Consider the following 18,796-nt stretch of genomic DNA (forward strand, 5'->3'; position numbering starts at 1 on the left):
CTTCCTGAGGGAAATACTGTCCAAGTGGTACAAATCTTTGTCTCTGGATCATCAGATTCAGGTGCGCCACCTCGTCAGAGTCTTTCTGAATTGGTGGCCGAGATCCCTGACTCTTCGGTCCGGGAAACTCGTTTTTTCCCTTCCAGTGGTCGGTGATTACGACGGACGCCATCCTCACGGGTTGAGGGGGGCTCCTGGGGGGTCCAGTCGGCTCAAAGTTGCTGGAATCTAGGGGGCCTACGATGTGTCTGCTCTCTTCTAATCTCGGTAGCCAACCAGGGTCAGGCCTGGTTAGTACTTGAATGGGAGACCGCCTGGGAATACCAGGTGCTTTAAATCCTGTCTACCAATCATTGTCCTAGTACTTTGGGCAATCAGGCTATGCCTCTTCCCGTGGTCGAAGAGGTTGCAAGGTCATCCAATCTAGATTCAGCCGGACAACGCCACGGCCGTGGCTTCGGTCTACCATAAGGTATACCGGAGTCACCAGATGCTGGACCAGGGCGACTGTTCTTTGTACTTGGAGGTGTTTCAGCTCCCTTGCAGGAGATGAGACTCACTGGGCATGGATCTCCTGGCCGCTCGCCTCAACCGCAAGGTGTTAAAGTTTTTGGCCAGGTCTAGTGATCCTGTACAGACGCGTCAGTCGCGTTGGTGGCCCTGTGGGGTCAGTATCGGTTACCTTATACCTTTCCTCCATTGTAGTTGCTTCCTCAGCTGGAGGCTGAGGGGATCCCGTTGCTTCTAATCGCTCCAGATTGGCCTTGGCGTCCTTGCTATGCCGATTTCGGGAGCCTGGTGGCGGAGGTACCCTGTCGGTTGCCGGGACGGGAGGACCTTCTGTCTCAGGGTCCCATACTTCCTCCTGTTGTACAGTTGCTGGCTTACACGACATGGATAAGGATTGGGTGGTGATGGTGCACCCGCGACCTTCCCTTCTTCCAAAGGTGGTTTCGGCCTTTCGCCTGAATGAGGACTTTTGTTCTTCCATTCTTATGTCCTCGGCCGGCGTATCCTACAGTGGTTGCGTTTCATACTTTAGGCGTGGTACGCGCTTTGCGGGTGTACCTGCTGGCTAAGGCTCCGTTTCGGAGATCTGACACTCCTTTTGTGTCTGTGTCTGGTCCACAATAGGGGTCTGGCGGTCTCATCAACCACCATTTCTCTGTGTATCAGGCAGACCGTCATACAGGCCTATGCTCTTAGGGGGCGGGTGCCCCCTTTCCGGTCACGGCACTTTCGACCAGGGCAATGGGTGCTTCGTGGGTTTTCCGACATTATGCGTCGGTCTCACAGGTGTGTGAGTGCATCTTCTGATGCTTCTTTTGGCCGCTAGGTTTTGCAGGCGGCTGTTTAAGGTTGCAACTCCTCCGTTGAGGAGCTCTGTTTGTTTAGAGGTGAAGTTAAATTGGTTTTACTGATACTGTTCCCACCCCTCATTTTTGACACAGCTTGGGGACGTCCCACTTGTCAAGATTTAAGGAGCTGTGTCCATCAATGGACGATAAGAGAAAATAGGATTTTTTGTACTCACCGTAAAATCCTTTTCTCTGAGGTCCATGGATGGACACAGCACCCTCCCCTTCTTTTTAGGTTTGTACTGCTTGTTACAAACTGAGGCTGCATACTGCAGGGAGGAAGGTTATGTCTGGAGGGACCGCCCCCCTGGACAGGGCTGTTCAACTCTGTTAAAAGTAACATGTATTTAATTATCTAACATGTTTCTACCTAGTCCTCTTTTGTGAACAGGAACATAACCCACTTGTCAAGATTTAAGGAGCTGTGCTGGTCCATGGACGTCAGAGAAAAGGATTTTACGGAGAGTACAAAAAATCTATTATTGCTGTTTTTTTTAATTTTTTTAATTGTCGCTCTATTTTTGTTTATAGCGCAAAAAATAAAAACCGCAGAAGTGATCAAATGCCACCAAAAAAAATCTCTATTTGTGGGAAAAAAGGACACCAATTTTGTGTGGGAGCCATGTCGCACGGCCGCGCAATTGTCAGTTAAAGGGACGCAGTGCCGAATCGCAAAAAATGCTCTGGTCTTTGGCCAGCGAAATGGTCCGAGTGGGAAGTGGTTAAACAGGTAGCAGCAGACAGTGGCCTGGTATAAGCCTCTTGCTGACCGCCAGCAATACATTTACTAAAGCAGGCGGCAGCCCCAGCCACCATGACATACCCGTACTTTGCAGTGTACCTCTTGGTTTAGAGGCACGCACCCTCTTCTGACCTGTTCTGTGATTGTCCACAGTACAAGTTTGTCAGGATACAGCCAATCATTTTGTCTGTACACCTGCTGATCGGCTGTGGCCAATCACATCACAGCACAGAAATCTGTGTGCTGGTAAACACAACACACAGATCTGGCTGAATTGGAGAGACCCAGCCAGATGATTTGTGAGTAAAAGCAGCACACGTACAGCTGTATGCACTTCACACAGTTAGGCCCTTTTCTCACATGCGGATAGAATTCAGCTTTTAGCTGCGGATAGATCGAGTTATATACTGCAGCTAAACTCAGAATTTCCTATGGCCCCATTCACACACTGTATTTAGCAACGGTTTTGTTACATGTGGTTGGGTGCAGTTCAAAAAAAATTATTTTAGGTTTATTGCAGCTATCTGCACATAACTGCAGGTAATTGCAGTGTAGTATTTCACCTACAGATAGCAGCAGCAACAAGGAAAGAAAAACGGGAAGCACGTCAGAAATTGCAATAATGTTCCAACACAGCTAAATGCACCTGCATGTAAATGCATGTAAACGCAGCTTATCGCAATGTACAAATGCAAGTGATCGCTGTGCCTGGAGTTTTGGAATTTCAAAATCACAAACATGCTTTTAACAGCGGCAGACCAGCCACCGTGTGAAAGGGGTCTTAACCTCTCGATTCACTCCTGTCACCCAGCTATTGTCATTAGTACAGTGTACAGTATTATTACTAATCATGTTTTAAACAAATAGTGAAAAAAAAGAGAATATTAGGCGCTCCTTCTGATTCCTTCCACCCCACTGCGCCAATGACTGTGCGAACCTCAAAAAAAGCAGCTACTTTCATAATAATGTGTACCAAAAATTCTGAATGAACAAAATAGTAGCGCTAAAAAACAAACTAAACGTTTCTAAATATTAAACAATACATTCGTGATACAGAAAATATTGTGAGGAATGCAGGAATATATAAATAAAGTGAGAAAATTGTATAAATATATATGTGAAAAAGCGTCCACATAGAAAATCCAAGGTGATAATATTCCAGGTGAAAACAATTAAAGTGTCCAAAGGAAAACAAATCTTCAAAAAATCTTCTTAATATGAGACCTTTCACCACACCAAAGTGCTCAGTGACTCCACACCCATAAGAATTGCGCTTACCAATACGATATGCCTTGCATTCTCATGCTTGGCACAAACAGCAAAATATTTCTCCACACGAACTGACCAATTCCACCAGTGATTCTCACAAGCCGAATCGTTGTTCCACATGAAAGGTAAAGTGACTCCAATGGTGAAGTATATCAAGCTTGTTTATTTAAAATCAGTAAAACAGCTTCACACATTGCACTCACATTTGATACAGCAAATCAAGGCACTTCAATAGTGAACTAAGCAGCGGGTTCCTCACAGGTGATTATCTTGTTGCATTATGGTCACAGCGGACCTAAATAAAAACCGTCAGCCTCACCCCCTGCTCTGTTCGTCTTACTCGTCACTTCAAAAAACACACTACACATGCGATGGTCGGTACTCGGACGCTTCCTTGGTGTGCCGTGTAACTTTCCCTAGACTAGTTTCGTCGCTCTGAACTTGGTTTACAGTACACGGACTCATAACTTCCCTTTTATCAATGGGCTGACCTCTGACACGCATCATGTTACGCCCACACGTTCGCCGTCAGTCCAAATGTGAATCACACTCTAATTACAAATGCTAATCAGTCCATCCACCCGTCTGTTCCAAAGAACCTGCATCACATTATGTCAGCGCTCATTGTTTAATATTCAGAAACGTTTAGTTATTTTTTAGCGCTACTATTTTGTTCATTCAGAATTTTTGGTACACATTATTATTATTTAAGTCGCTGCTTTTTTTGAGGTTCGCACAGTCATTGGCGCAGTGGGGTGAAAGGAATCAGAAGGAGCGCCTATTATTCTCTTTTTTTTCACTATTTGTTTAGTACTTTGAGTTGGTTTACCACGTGCAGCCATGGATGTCATCAATTTTTTATCTAGCAGACAGTTAAATCTTGAGTGCATCTTTTCCTCTAATGAGGAAATGACAGAGTGTGAAGAGGATCTCACAGGGACACTAAAGACACTAGAGACTCTTTTGGAAAAACAATTGAAAACCTGGTGGGACATCCTCACATTCGAACATTATCAAAAGGAAGATATTCTTTTCAGAAGTTTGAGGTGGGAGGTGTCCCCCCAGGATGGTCTAACTGAGTCCAAATACATGGAGGAGTGGTTGGAATTTTTTAATAGGGCGGGTAGAGAACTCCATGGGTTGGTTTTAAAGAGGAAACGTATCAAGTTGGAATTGCTTAATGAGGGCATCACTAATTTACAGGCTAAAATGGTGCCTCATAATGAATCCAAACAGGTCAAGGATTTTAACATTAGTATGCGGAAAAGATTGAAATAATTAGACAGGGACATTCAAAAAAAGAAGGTCAAAAAGTTTAATCGGTATTCCAATGATTTTAAAAATAAAAAAGTTTATATATGGCAGGGTGTCGATGCCACCAGGGTCACTGGTCATGAGGCCACTGGGGGCACTGACACTAGTAAGAAGATTGTCCCATCCGGGAACAGTGTGGGACAATTGACCCAGACTGTTGGGGAGAAACTATCTAAAAAAGGAAGGAATAATACCATGAAAGGGAATACTCATAACACCCCTAGGAACAATGGAAACTGAGGAACTAGAGATCAATATGATGGTGGTGAATTTGAGAGACCCCCGAGGGCTCAAAATTACCCCCAATCCAATAGAGGGGGCAATTTTGCCCCATACCCTCAGGCTGATTATCGGTACTGGAATCAACAAGTCCCTGCCCAACACATGGATCAGGGCCATCAGATCCCTGTGCAGAATAGATATCAAGTCATGGAATATGAGGAGTGTGGAAGAAATGGAGGGTATCAACAGTCTTTTTTAGACCACCGGGGAGGGGAGGGGGTACTCCGTACAATCCACCCCAGTATGGAAACAACAGAGGGGGAGAAAGGAACCCTGCCCCGTACTACCCCAACAGGGAAATGCCGTTGCCCCAAAGGGGAGGAGAGGTTGTAGGGCAGGCAAACGCATACAATCCCAGAAAAAGGAGGGCCAACTGAAAACTGGAATTTATAACCTCAGTAATGTTGCTTTAAGTGATAGCGAAAATAACATTTTGGACTTGGGTTTAAAATGTGCCCTGAAAAAACAAATTAATAAATTTGATGTGTTTATTGACACACACACATTTATTCGTACACTAAATATGAAAAAATATTTTTTGAATCATCCAAGTGACACATCCAAACAGATAGTGAGAACCTCTACTAAAATAGATAGTGGCCTGCGGAATAAATCAGTTTTTAACCCCCAGAACGCCAACAATCACATTGTAGAAGTATTCAAAAATATGGTAATTAGAGACATTGAGCAACTCCCCCTAAAAAAAATGGATTAACCCCGAATATATCCGAGAGGGAATAAAATCCCTGGAGGATAGAAAGGGAATTATCATGCGCCCAGCGGATAAGGGGGGAGGGGTGGTGATACTGGAGAAACCCTTTTATCACAATCAATTATTACAACTTCTAAGTGATAAAACGACATATAGGACTTTGGCGAATGATCCAACAGAACCATATAGATCTCAACTTAATGTATTAATTGAACGGGGAAGTAGATATGAAGCACTGAATGCTAAAGAGAGTCAGTACCTTAATCCATCATCCTGCAGAATACCGATTATCTTCACTTTGCAAAAAGATTCATAAAAGTGTGGATAATCCCCCAGCACGCCCTATTGTTAACGGTATTGGGTCAGTCACGGCAAGACTTGGGGAGTACCTTGACCGATTCCTCCAACCTAGTGTTAAAAGCACTAAGGCTTACCTTAAGGATACAAGTGACCTTCTACGTTTGTTGGAGGGGGTGGAGGTTAAACCAGCTTGCCAGACTTTTCTAGTAACTGCGGATGTAAGCTCATTATATACGATCATACAACATGATGATGCCTTACTGGCACTCAATTGGGCATTAAGCAGACGTGAGGACAGACGGCATGTGCAAAAATGCTTTTTGGGCAAAGTGCTGGACTTCTGTATGGCCCACAATTATTTCTGGTACCAGGACCAGTTCTTCTCCCAGCAGGTTGGCGTGGCTATGGGAGCCAAGTTTGCCCCTAGCAACCTGTTCATGGCGGAGTGGGAGGATAGACATGTGTTTTAATGAGGCTAGACCAGAGTTAAAACTCGATAGAAGATTTATAGATGATCTTCTGTTTATATGGGAGGGATCGAAGGAGTCAGTGGAGATATTTTTAAAACATCTAAATCACAATACTAACAACATTGTGCTAGACCATGTTATCAGTGAAAAGGAAGTAAATTTCCTAGATTTAACCATTATGGTTCTGTGATTAGCACAAAGGCTTACTTCAAGCCCACTGACAGAAATAGCTACCTGGCCATAGGGAGTGGACACCACCCATCTTGGATTAAAAACATCCCTAAGGGCCAGATCTTGAGGATTCGCCGAAATTGTACAACATCTGCTGACTTTTTAACGCAGGCTAATATATTGGGGGATAAGTTCTTGCAGAAAGGATATAAGGAAGATTTCATAAATAACACCATTGCCGAGGTAGCTTCAATGCCTAGGGAGCAATGTTTAAGGAAGAAGGAGGATGTGGTCACTAATAATTATCATCAGTTGGGGTTTATATCAGAGTTTCACTATCAGTATAGGGAAATAGAGGATATTTTCCGTAAAATGAAGGATAGTGTGAATCTGCGCTACGGAGTATATTTAGAAAATATATGCTGCAAGAAATAGATGCTGGAAATTTAAAAATAATAATATTCAACTGTGGCTGCCCCTACATATGTACCCCACCTATATGGAGTAAAGAATGGATAAGAAAAAGTTGTAGGTAGTGGAATATGTAAATATATATCCAGAAAAATATATATATGTGATTTTTGTGCTGTGCTTTCCCTACTGTGTCCACACAGTCGATATTAATCTTCTAAACAAGTGCTATGCTTTAGTGCATGAGTGTTAGAAATAATCTAAATTATTAATAATAATCAAACATTCAAGTAGATATATATATATATATGAATGAATCAATACATAGTGCATACTGTGCTACCATTTAAAAAGTGTACAAATAAATAAAAAATGAATAAAAATTGGTGAGTTATACTGGATGTAAACTCAGATACTCAGTCCAGTTTGTAATACAAAAACAGATGCTTTGAAAACTACTCAAAAAGCATGTTGAAAGCTGCTTAAACATATAATAACAGTCCATGCAAAAAAAAGTGATATGTGCTTCGTGCCAATTCTAATAGATGGTTCAGGTGTTACTCTGTGCTCCCTTCCTCCGTGCTCTGGTGTTTCCCGCACTCACCAGATCCACATCCCCTCCTGGGGTGACAGGCGTTCACAGTATACGCTCTGTGCAGTGCTGTGGCAATTCTTATTCCGCTTATGGTCCTTTTCCAGTGTTTTTCTCAGAAAGAAAGAAAGCCCCAATAGTGTGATACCATTGCAACACAAAATTTTATTAAAAGGAAGTGCTAGGTACTCAAATTTGGTTAAAATCAAACAGGCATTCGTGTATGTGTGGAAGCGTTGGGATCAGCGCACGTTCACTCGGCCGGTTTCGTTGTGATGACGTCATGTGGGCTGTACTATGTAGGGAGAACTAAGCGTCTCCTTAGGATACGTATAGCCGAACATCTGGCTAATATTAAGAAAGGATTTATACATCACAGCGTTTCCCTGCATTTTAAGGAAAAACACAATCAAGATCCCTCAGTTCTTCAATTCTGTGGAATAGATTGTACTTTCCCTGCCTGGAGGGGTTCTAATCGAGTTAGGGAACTCTCTAAGAGAGAAACGAAGTGGATATTTCTCCTTGGGAGTCTCCACCCTAGAGGGTTAAATATCGAACTTGACCTGAACTGCTTTATTAGCAACTCCTAAATTTTATTTATGTGTATAGTTTTAGTAGGAATGCTAATGCCTATCCGTCTGTTTGGGATATATATATATATATTTTTTTTTTTTTCAGATATGATGGGGGTATATACATGTTGGGGTTTTTTTTTTTTTACTTGACCTGATCTGTATTTTATAAGGTAGAATTTATGTGGAAGTATGATCACTCACATTCACATTTGGATATGTGGACGTGGTTAGTGGCATATATACACACATTTTTCCCAACCCAGAGAGGCATGTTATTATGCACTCAGATGAGTGCATTATTTTATTTTATTTTATTTTTTTCAGTTATGTTTTTTAATTTAAGGCTTTGGATTATCTATTTGATACATAGAACCATTACACACCAAGATTAATCAAATAGCAATGTCATAATATGTATATTTGCGGTGTATTGTAAATTATTGATGGATTGCTACCATTTCCTGTTTGTAGACACTTAATGCATTGTGGTCATGGGGACACGCATTGAGCTCTGACATAATGTGATGCAGGTTCTTTGGAACAGACAGGTGGATGGACTGATTAGCATTTGTAATTAACAGTGTGATTCACATTTGGACTGACGGGCGAACGTGTGGGCGTAACATGATGCGTGTCAGAGGTCAGCCCATTGATAAAAGGGAAGTTATGAGTCCGTGTAAACCAACCCTGCGTGAAGAAGTCCAGAGCGATGAAACTAGTCTAGGGGAAGTTACACGGCACACCAAGGAAGCGTCCGAGTACCGACCTTCGCATGTGTAGTGTGCTTTTTGAAGTGACGAGTGAGACGAACGGAGCAGGGGGTGAGGCTGACTGTTTTTATTTAGGTCCGCTGTGACCATAATGCAACAAGATAATCACCTGTGAGGAACCCGCTGCTTAGTTCACTATTGAAGTGCCTTGATTTGCTGTATCAAATGTGAGTGCAATGTGTGAAGCTGTTTTACTGATTTTAAATCAGTATGACTCGCCATTGGAGTCACTTTACCTTTCATGTGGAACAACGATTCGGCTTGTGAGAATCACTGGTGGAATTGGTCAGTTCGTGTGGAGAAATATTTTGCTGTTTGTGCCAAGCATGAGAATGCAAGGCATATCGTATTGGTAAGCGCAATTCTTATGGGTGTGGAGTCACTGAGCACTTTGGTGTGGTGAAAGGTCTCATATTAAGAAGATTTTTTGAAGATTTGTTTTCCTTTGGACACTTTAATTGTTTTCACCTGGAATATTATCACCTTGGATTTTCTATGTGGAAGCTTTTTCACATATATATTTATACAATTTTTTCACTTTATTTATATATTCCTGCATTCTTTACACTTTTTTCTGTATCACGAATGTATTGTTTAATATTTAGAAATGTTTAGTTATTTTTTAGCGCTACTATTTTGTTCATTTAGAATTTTTGGTACACTAATCATGTTTTGTTATTTTGGAATTCCAAGACTCCAGGCACATCGATTCACTTTTGTACATTGGGATTAGCTGCGTTTACATGCGGCTGCGTTGGAACATTCTTGCCATTTCTGATGTGCTTCCTGTTTTTCTATCCTTGTTGCCGCTGTGATCTGCAGGTGAACTAGTACACTGCGATTACCTGCAGTTATGTGCAGATAGCTGCAATAAATCAGTCCTGGACGCAGTCAAATACATTTCTTCTAACCGCACCAAACCCCATGTAACAAAACCGTTGCTAAACGCAGTGTGTGAATGAGGTCATAGGAAAGCATTGTCTGAGTTTTTAGATGCGGTAGATATCTATCATCTATCCGCAACTAAAAGCTGAATTCTATCCTCCCGTGTGAAAGGGGCCTAAAGTGTTACTAGCAACATCCGTGTCAGTTGGCTTTAGTGTCTGTATGGATCTGTATCTTGATCATGACCAGAACTCTACTAGTGTTCCCAAAATGCTGTTTGTTTTTTCCAAAGACATGGGATCTGAGCTGAAGCCAGTTCTTCATTCAACTTACATTGGAGTTGAATACAGTGTGTGGTGTATGCTATATTACATTCTACATTTTGAAGTGAGATGTGCTCTATTTATGCCAGTACCTGAACCCAGAGTGTAAACTTGGGAGACTGACACTGCAGGCTTGGAACGACAACGATCTGTTATGTTGTTAGAGAGTAGAAAATGTTTTTTTGTTTGTTTGTTTATATAATAAAATATAAAAAAAACAGTGGTGATCAATACTACCAAAAGAAAGCTTTATTTGTGTGAAAAAAATGATATAAATTTAATTTGCGTACAGTGTTGCATGATTGAGCGATTGGCAGTTAAAAAAGTAGCTCAGTGCTGAATGGCAAAAATTTCCCTGGTCACGAAAACCTTCTGGAGGACAAGTGGTTAAAAAATTATGGATAAGTAGATTTTTTTTTTCTTTAAACTGGTGATAATTATCTGGCTCTACATGTTAATTTAGATAACTATTTTAGTTCCTCATTCATAGTTGATCGTATATATGCCTAGGAATCCCCTGTTTAATATTGTATGTTTTGTTTGTCCTTTTTATTGATCATTTTGTGTTTTTTTCTTTGTACTCTGCTGCAGATGCATTGTAGAAACAGAAAACCTAGAAGAGCGAGTGGTAGTTGTGAGTCGAATCATAGAAATTCTGCAAGTCTTTCAAGAGCTAAACAATTTTAATGGAGTACTTGAAGTTGTAAGTGCTATGAACTCTTCCCCAATATACAGACTTGACAACACTTTTGAGGTGAGTCTTTTATGTATCCGTGATGAATATATACCTAACCCACTTCTTAAACTGTTTATATGATATCAGGTTATTAGATTATTAACTAAACATATCCATTTATATGTGATATTTAACCAGTTTATGTAATATCGCGACCACCGGCCAGCCTCTTTATTGAACTTGCACAACAGGCAAACAAGAACCGTTTCCTTCAGCAAAAATAAAGCAAACAGTCCATACTCCTCTTATAACAAAATCATATGCGTGGCTCACCACCCATCAACTTGTCCCCTAACAGGGTTAAAGGGTAACTCCACTTTCATTGTGAAAAAAAGTAGCAAATATAAAAAAAATTATATAGCATATACAGTTGCTACACAAGTCATATTGAAATGGAACTTTATTAAAAATGTCCTTTTCCTTTTTTGTGTGATTGGCTTACCGATTGTCCCAGAAGTCTGCGCTAAGATACAGATTTTGACCATTTCCTGCAACAAAAATATATTTTTTGTTGTATGTATATGTTGCCTCTGTTGTACTCCAAGATATGGAATTTACAGGCAAGTCAAAATTCCTTTTTTTAATGAGGCTCATCTGCACATGAATGATAAGTGGCAGTGGCATATTTCCTAAAATATACATACACAAGTTTCATTTCACACACATGTTCCAACAACACAAGACAAAACTATTGGTACAAATATTACCATACTGTCAATAAGTACCACTGAGTAACAAACAGAACCTAATTTTCTTGAGTAGTTATGATGGCTCTCACACATGTGCACATAACCTGTCTGAATTCCAAGTTAGAAGCCAAACAAAGAATAAGCAAACACTTCAATAATGAAAAAGCATGAGTCCTATCTGCTTTAGCAATCTGCTTCAATAAAGTGTAGCATTCAATATTTTACATTTAATAACATAATTTCACATGCACTCAAGCAAGACAAAACTTCTGCATGTTCAATGAAAAGACTTGCCACACTTCAATCCTGTTTTTTTACATAGGTTGAAAAAAGACACAAGTATAGTTCAACTGATTTAATGTCTAAGATCCAGCTGATTTTACAATGAGATCCTTTTAGCAAGCCTGGTCTGTGATTCCAGAAACCTGAAGCATTACAAGTCTGTCTAGTAGATTTTACAATGTGTACACTCTGGGGTGCCAAATGTACAATGCGCTCTGTTTGCTGTGCCATGTTTTGATAATCTGAGCCAACTGGATCTCAAAATATGGTTGGGTTTATTTCTAAATATGGATTTACATTAATTCTAATTAGAAATAGTGACAGACATAATATCTATGAGAGGAACTGAAGGGGGGAGGGATACGTTTGTTTTCGTTTTTTTTCGTTTATTTATTTTTTAGCTTCCCCACATTCATATTTTCTCACTAGTAGTGCGAGAGACTTCTCACTTTCATTTCACATTTAATGGGGTTGCAAACAATCACCTTGTAAAACAACCCATTCAGTTAAAACATTATAAATACTTTTTTTCTTACAAGTGATCACATTCCCTTTGTTCTCAGCTACATAAGAGCTGGGGGGGGGGGGGCACACTAAGCCTCCCAGTAAATAGCTGTGCAGTGGGGGGGGGGGGGTGTCAGCATAGGTCTGATCATTAGAGGAGGTAAGGCTAAGTTCCCAGCATAGCTAGAGAACTGACCACAATGTGCTCTCCTGCTTAGTTTGATCAGTTTTCGATTGGAAAGCAAGAGGCCTGGTCACTATGCTAACAACCTCAGGTGGTGTATTTTAGTTAGTCAAAGCTGCACAGATGTCAGTTTTATCAATTCCATCATACAATTAATTTTGATTCTTCAGTCTGGGCAAAAGTACCCATGAATTGTGTTCTGGGCATACAGTCATGGCCAAAAATATTGGCACCCCGGCATTTCTGTCAGATAATGCACCACGTCGCCCCGAAAATTGTTGCGATTACAAATTTGTCAGTATTGGTATGACACAAAGTGGAGAGACAAGCCAAATCGGATGCATTCCACGCAACACTCCAAAATTGGACTGGACAAAACGATTGCCACCTATTCAAAATTGTAAGAAATACCGTATTTATCGGCGTATAACATGCACCCTAACTTTAAGAGGGAAGTTTCAGGGAAAAAACTTTGCACAGCCCCCTGCGTATAACACGCAGGCACAGTTTACTCTCTATTTTCAGGGTAAAAAGTGAGTGTTATACGCCAATAAATACAGTAATTGCATTCCAAATTGTTGATGTTGTATCAATTAGGTACTGACAATATAGAAATCACATCGGCAACCAGTTAAAATAGTGAAAAATTGGCCCAACTTTTCTGTTGTGTGTCTCTGTGAGCTGTATAAAGTATGAAGAAGAGAGAGAGCAGCAAAGGATTGAACTGAGGATTTGAGAACAAAAATTGTGGAAAAGCATGGACAATCTCAAGGTTAAAAGTCCATCTCTAGAATTCATAATGTTTCAAGAAGTTTACAGCCCCAGCACTGTAGCCAATCTCCCTAGACGTGGACAAAAGAGAAAAATTGATTAAAGATTGCAACGAAGGATTGTTCGAGTATTGAATAAAAGAATCTCAATTAACTTCCAGACAAATTTAAGCTGACCTTCAGGCAGAGGCTACAACTGTGTCAGCTTGCACTATACGTCACCATCTGAATGAAAAGGGACGCTATGGTAGGAGACCCAGAAGTACCTCACTGATGACACAAACATAAAAAAGCAAGATTGGAGTTTGCCAAAACTTACCTGAAGAATCCAAAATCCTTTTGGGAGAATGTGTTGTGGGTAGACAAAACAAATCTACAACTTTTTGGTAAACATACTTCTGTTTTCAGAAAAAGAAATTAGGCCTTTAAGGAAAAGAATACAATGCCTACAGTCAAACATGGCGGAGGTTCACTGATGTTTTGGGGTTGATTTGCTGCTTTAGGCACTGTATGTCTTGACCTTGTGCATGGCATTATGATCTCTGAAGACTAGCAACGAATTCTGGGGTGCAATTTAGGGCCCAGTGTCAGAAAATTGGGTCTCCGTCAGAGGTCATGGGTCTTGCAGCTGACATTGACCTGCTTGTCACACGCCTTTTTGGCACACGCCAAAAAGCAACCAGAAATGGTTTAGGACATATCGCTGGAGAGTACTGGACTGGCCAGCAATGAGTCCAGATCTAAAGCCCATAGAGCACCTATGGAGAGATCTCAAAACGGCAGTTGGTAAATGGAACCCTTCCAATCTGAGAGACCTGGAGCAGTTGGCAAAAGAAGAGTCGTCCAACATTCCGGAAGAGAGGTGTAAGAAACTCATTGGTTACAGGAAGAAATTTTTTTCAGTGATTTTTTTTCCAAGGGGTGTGCTAACAAATATTAAATTGAGGGTGACAATAATTTTGTCTAGTCCATTTTTGAAGTTTTGTGTGGAATGTGTCAGATTTCCACTTTTTTGTGTGTCGTACCAATAGACAAAAGATATTAACATGAGATTGCCTAAACATTTGTATTTGCAATTGATTTCTGGCGAAGTGATGCATTATCTGACAGAAACGCAGGGGTGCCAATAATTTTGCCCATGGCTGTACATAAAATTCATTACTTTTTGCTACTGCTTCTTGGAACTGAATGCTAGCTCCCTGATGACGTTTTCAGAAGATGACACCACAAAGACAAGACTTGGGGGGGGGGGGGAATAAGCTCATACTTGCCAGCTTAAAGTGATATTAAAGGCTTTCTCTTTTTTTTTTAATACAAAACATGTCATACTCCCCTGCTCTGTTCAGTGGTTTTTGATTTTGCACAGAGCAGCCACAATTTCCCTCTTCTTGGGTTCCTCACCTGCCCTCCCTCCTGCCCCCAGAGTAAGCCGCTTGCAATGGGGGCACCCAAGCAGGCTCATTCACGAGCCGAGGCTCTGCGTGTCCATTCACACACAGAGCCGTGGCTTGGCCCCCGCCTCCTCTCTCTCCTCATTGGCTCACTGACTGTGAGGAGGGAGAATCCCTAGAGAGCTGAGACTCATGCACATTGCTGGTTCAAGGTGGGGCTCAGGTAAGCATTGGGGGGGCTGGGAGTGCCTGCTGCACAGAAAAGATTCTTTACCTTCAACTTTTAGATGCCTTTCGTCTAACCAATTCTGACATTTCTCTCCTACATGTAAAAATCATATTTTTTTTGCTAGAAAATTACACAGAACCCCCAAACATAGATGTTTTTATTTTTTAGCAGAGACCATAGAGAATAACACGGTGGTTGTTGCAACTTTTTATCTACCAATGTATTTACGCAGCAATTTTTCAAACGCATTTATTTCATGCATTAAAAAAAAGAAAAACAGTAAAGTCAGCCCAATTTTCTTGCATAATGTAAAAGATGATGTTACGCCGAGTAAATAGATACCCAACATGTCACCCTTCAAGATTGCACATGCTTGTAGAATGGCACCAAACTTCGATATAGAAAATCCCCATAGACAATGCTTTAAAAATTTACAGGTTACATACGGGGACAGGGGCACTTTACTTTTTTTGTTTATTTTTTATTGTTAATTTACTTTTATTTTTCTAGTTTGATCCTTTCTTTTTGGTAACATCACTTGCAATAGAAATAGTGTGTGACAGGTCCTCTTTACAGTGAGAGCTGGGGTCAACAAGTCCCCACATCTCACCTCTAGGCTGGGAAGCCTGAAATAAATAAAAAAAAAAAGACCCTGATTTCCCAGCGGGGGCGGTGGCATTTTTTTTCAAAAGCAGAGGCCGGGCGTGATGTCCTTTTCCAGTTCGCTGATGGCAGCAGTGAGCCAGGAGAAGCAATGGAGGCTGGCGGGAGGGGGGGGCGTCCTCTCCCGCCACCTTTTAAGAACGATCAAGTGGCTATGATTGTTCTTCTGGTGCAGGGAATCGCCGGCTGAAAAAGAAGATATCTGAATGATGCCTGTAACTGCAGGCATCATTCAGATATCACTGCTTAAACCCCACAAGGTCATATGACGTTGGGCGTGCGGGAAGCGGTTAATGATTTAATGAATAGAACTTGAGACATCAGTTATAGAATTAACCCCAGTTTAATGTGCCCAGTAGGTTTACAATCGGAGAGTATTGCAAGTTCTTTTATGCAATCCCCTTTACACTTTTATGCATGTGTGCCTGATAGCCTTGGAGTTGAATTGGCTTACCACCAGCATTCTAGGTTATATAGGGAGCGATGCCCCATTTAACTCTCTATTAGTCACCAATGTGAACAGGGGCAATGGCATTATTTGGGCTCACAATGCTGTCTGGCTGTGAGCTTGCTAGGCACTAGCTAGGAACTGGAGCATTTGAGATTGTGCCATTGCCTTATACCACTGCGTTCAGATTTATTTTTCTGCACATCCATTCAGGAACTGACTCAAAATATTTCTGGCATAATGTTTTTCATTACGTTTTTTTTTTGTTTTTCTTCCTTTGTAGCAAATATCAAGTCGGCAGAGGAAAATTCTAGAAGAAGCTCATGAATTGAGTGAAGATCACCAAAAGAAGTATTTAGCTAAACTCAGGTCAATTAATCCACCATGTGTGCCTTTTTGCGGTAAATATTGTTTGATGTTTAATTTCAAAATAACTTATGTGGTAGATTGATGAATACTCATCCACATCCCTTATAATTTCAAAAATCACAATGGTAGACCAAGACAACACATTCTTAAATAAAATGTATATATTTATCATATTACATCATAAAAAATACATTTAACCCTTATGCTTCCAGGTCCATAATTCGTACGGACCTATCAGCAGGGGTTTTACAAACACTGTGTGTATATGTGTGTGTATATCTGACCAGCCTTCTCAGCCCCTGGACTAGCTACTTTGTTTGTAAAATATAAAATATGGTGCTGCGCCGGGTAAATAGATGCTAAACATGTCATGCTTTAAAACTGCGCACGCTTGTGGAATGGCGCCAAACTATGGTATTTAAAAAATTACATAGGCAGCGCTTTATAAGCCTTTACAGGTTACCAGTTTAAAGTTACAGAGGAGGTCTGGTGCTAGAATTATTGCTTACACTCTGATGTTTGTGGCAATACCTCACATGTGGTCTGATCGCAGTTTACTTATGTGAACCGGACCAATGCGTACGTTCGCCTTTGCATGCGAGCACAGAGGTGCTTTTATTTTTTATTAATTTTACACTATTTAAAACATTTTATTTGGTACACTGTGACATATGTTGATGGGGACACTAGTACAGATGCTGTGCACTGTGGAAAGGGACAGATAGTGCAGGTTCTCTTTAAAGAGACATCCAGGGTCTAAAAGACACATTTTATTTAATTCCTTTATTTTAGTTGTGGGAAAAATTACAACTTAAAAGAACTCACCATGCCTCTTCCTAAATACTTTGGACTGTCTACTTTCCGTGAATGGGGCTGGACGTCATTTACGTTCACGTCGAAACCAATGACGTCCTTGCGGCGTACTTTGTAGCAATGCACACTGGGAAATTCCACGGACGGCGCATGCGCTGTTCGGGGAAAAACGTCAATCACGTCGGGTCAAGCCTGTTTTACATAACACACGCCCACCTCTTCACAATTTGAATTAGGCACTTGCCTGTAAAAGTTGCGGAGGCGTAACGTAAATAGGATACGTTACGCCCGCACAAAGTTACGCGATTCTACGTGAATCTAGCCTATAGTGTTTAATGTAAGCAGTATAGGGATGTTGATTGTTTCAATCCAATATATTAGACCATCCCACCTGATCGTAAAAACAGAGCTAATCAAGAGGAGAAGTGTGCACTTGTGTAGATGTAATGACACCACCACCGAAATAAAGTAATAGTAAGGCAGGTCAGTTGAAAAATGCCTACCATCCAAAGTACTGGGTTATATTTAAAGATTAATAGTCTTGAACAGGATTAAGATTATAATAATTGGTAGGATATTCAGAACTTCCCGGAATGCCTCATTAATATTCAAGGTGGAGCACATCTATCATGGACAACAATCCATAGGAGAAAACAAAAAGGTGAACCACAATTAGACCTTCTTCATAGGGACTGGTTAAAGTTAGTAATCAAGAACTAAAAATAATAAAGCATATCACTGAGTGTGTGTGAAAATATGTAACACACACCAGCCCATACCTATTTATCAGCTAAGAGGGGGTACGACCGTGGCCCAATAAATTCTATGTATGTGGATGATTGTAAACCCAAACCATAAGGAGAACAAATGTCCCATAAGATTTAGAAAGTACGTCTAAAATCAATTTTGGCCATATGGGTCAAGCCTGCTATGCGGGAACGAGTGTCTGGAAAGAAAGGAGAGTAGGACCAGCCCCCCTAGTGGAACCAGTGGGACGTGCCGATGTACGGCCGTCAATGTGATGGCATAACATAGTTGGAAACCAATCTAGGAAGAGTGGCCGCAAAACTCCATTTCACGCCGCAGAGTGCATTGAAGGAAGTGCACTCTGCGGTCAGCTGGCCGTACATCCCCATCCGCAGGATCCAAAACTGACAACAGGTGTGGGCTCCAATCCAATCGCATGCATAGGACATAATAAAAACAGATTAATTAAGAATGTGCATAACATACATATACAGTGCCTTGCGAAAGTATTCGGCCCCCTTAAACTTTGCGACCTTTTGCCACATTTCAGGCTTCAAACATAAAGATATAAAACTGTAATTTTTTTTGAAGAATCAACAAGTGGGACACAATCATGAAGTGGAACGAAATTTATTGGATATTTCAAACTTTTTTCAACAAATAAAAAACTGAAAAATTGGGCGTGCAAAATTATTCAGCCCCTTTACTTTTAGTGTAGCAAACTCTCTCCAGAAGTTCAGTGAGGATCTCTGAATGATCCAATGTTGACCTAAATGACTAATGATGATAAATAGAAT

At 40.9% G+C, this 18,796-nt stretch overlaps 1 protein-coding gene across 2 annotated transcripts in view; it reads left to right on the forward strand.

Moving 5' to 3' along the window:
- Window positions 1-18,796, forward strand: part of SOS1 (SOS Ras/Rac guanine nucleotide exchange factor 1) — a 412,587-nt gene that overhangs the window by 320,247 nt on the left and 73,544 nt on the right. For both annotated transcript variants that reach the window (XM_040350763.1, XM_040350764.1), the window contains 2 exons: window positions 10,766-10,928; window positions 16,354-16,471. In XM_040350763.1, coding sequence (XP_040206697.1) covers window positions 10,766-10,928; window positions 16,354-16,471 — 281 coding nt within the window. The remainder of the gene's footprint in view (window positions 1-10,765; window positions 10,929-16,353; window positions 16,472-18,796) is intronic.

This window comes from Rana temporaria, chromosome 4 (assembly GCF_905171775.1).
Source record: "Rana temporaria chromosome 4, aRanTem1.1, whole genome shotgun sequence".
NCBI classification, from domain to species: Eukaryota; Metazoa; Chordata; class Amphibia; order Anura; family Ranidae; genus Rana; species Rana temporaria.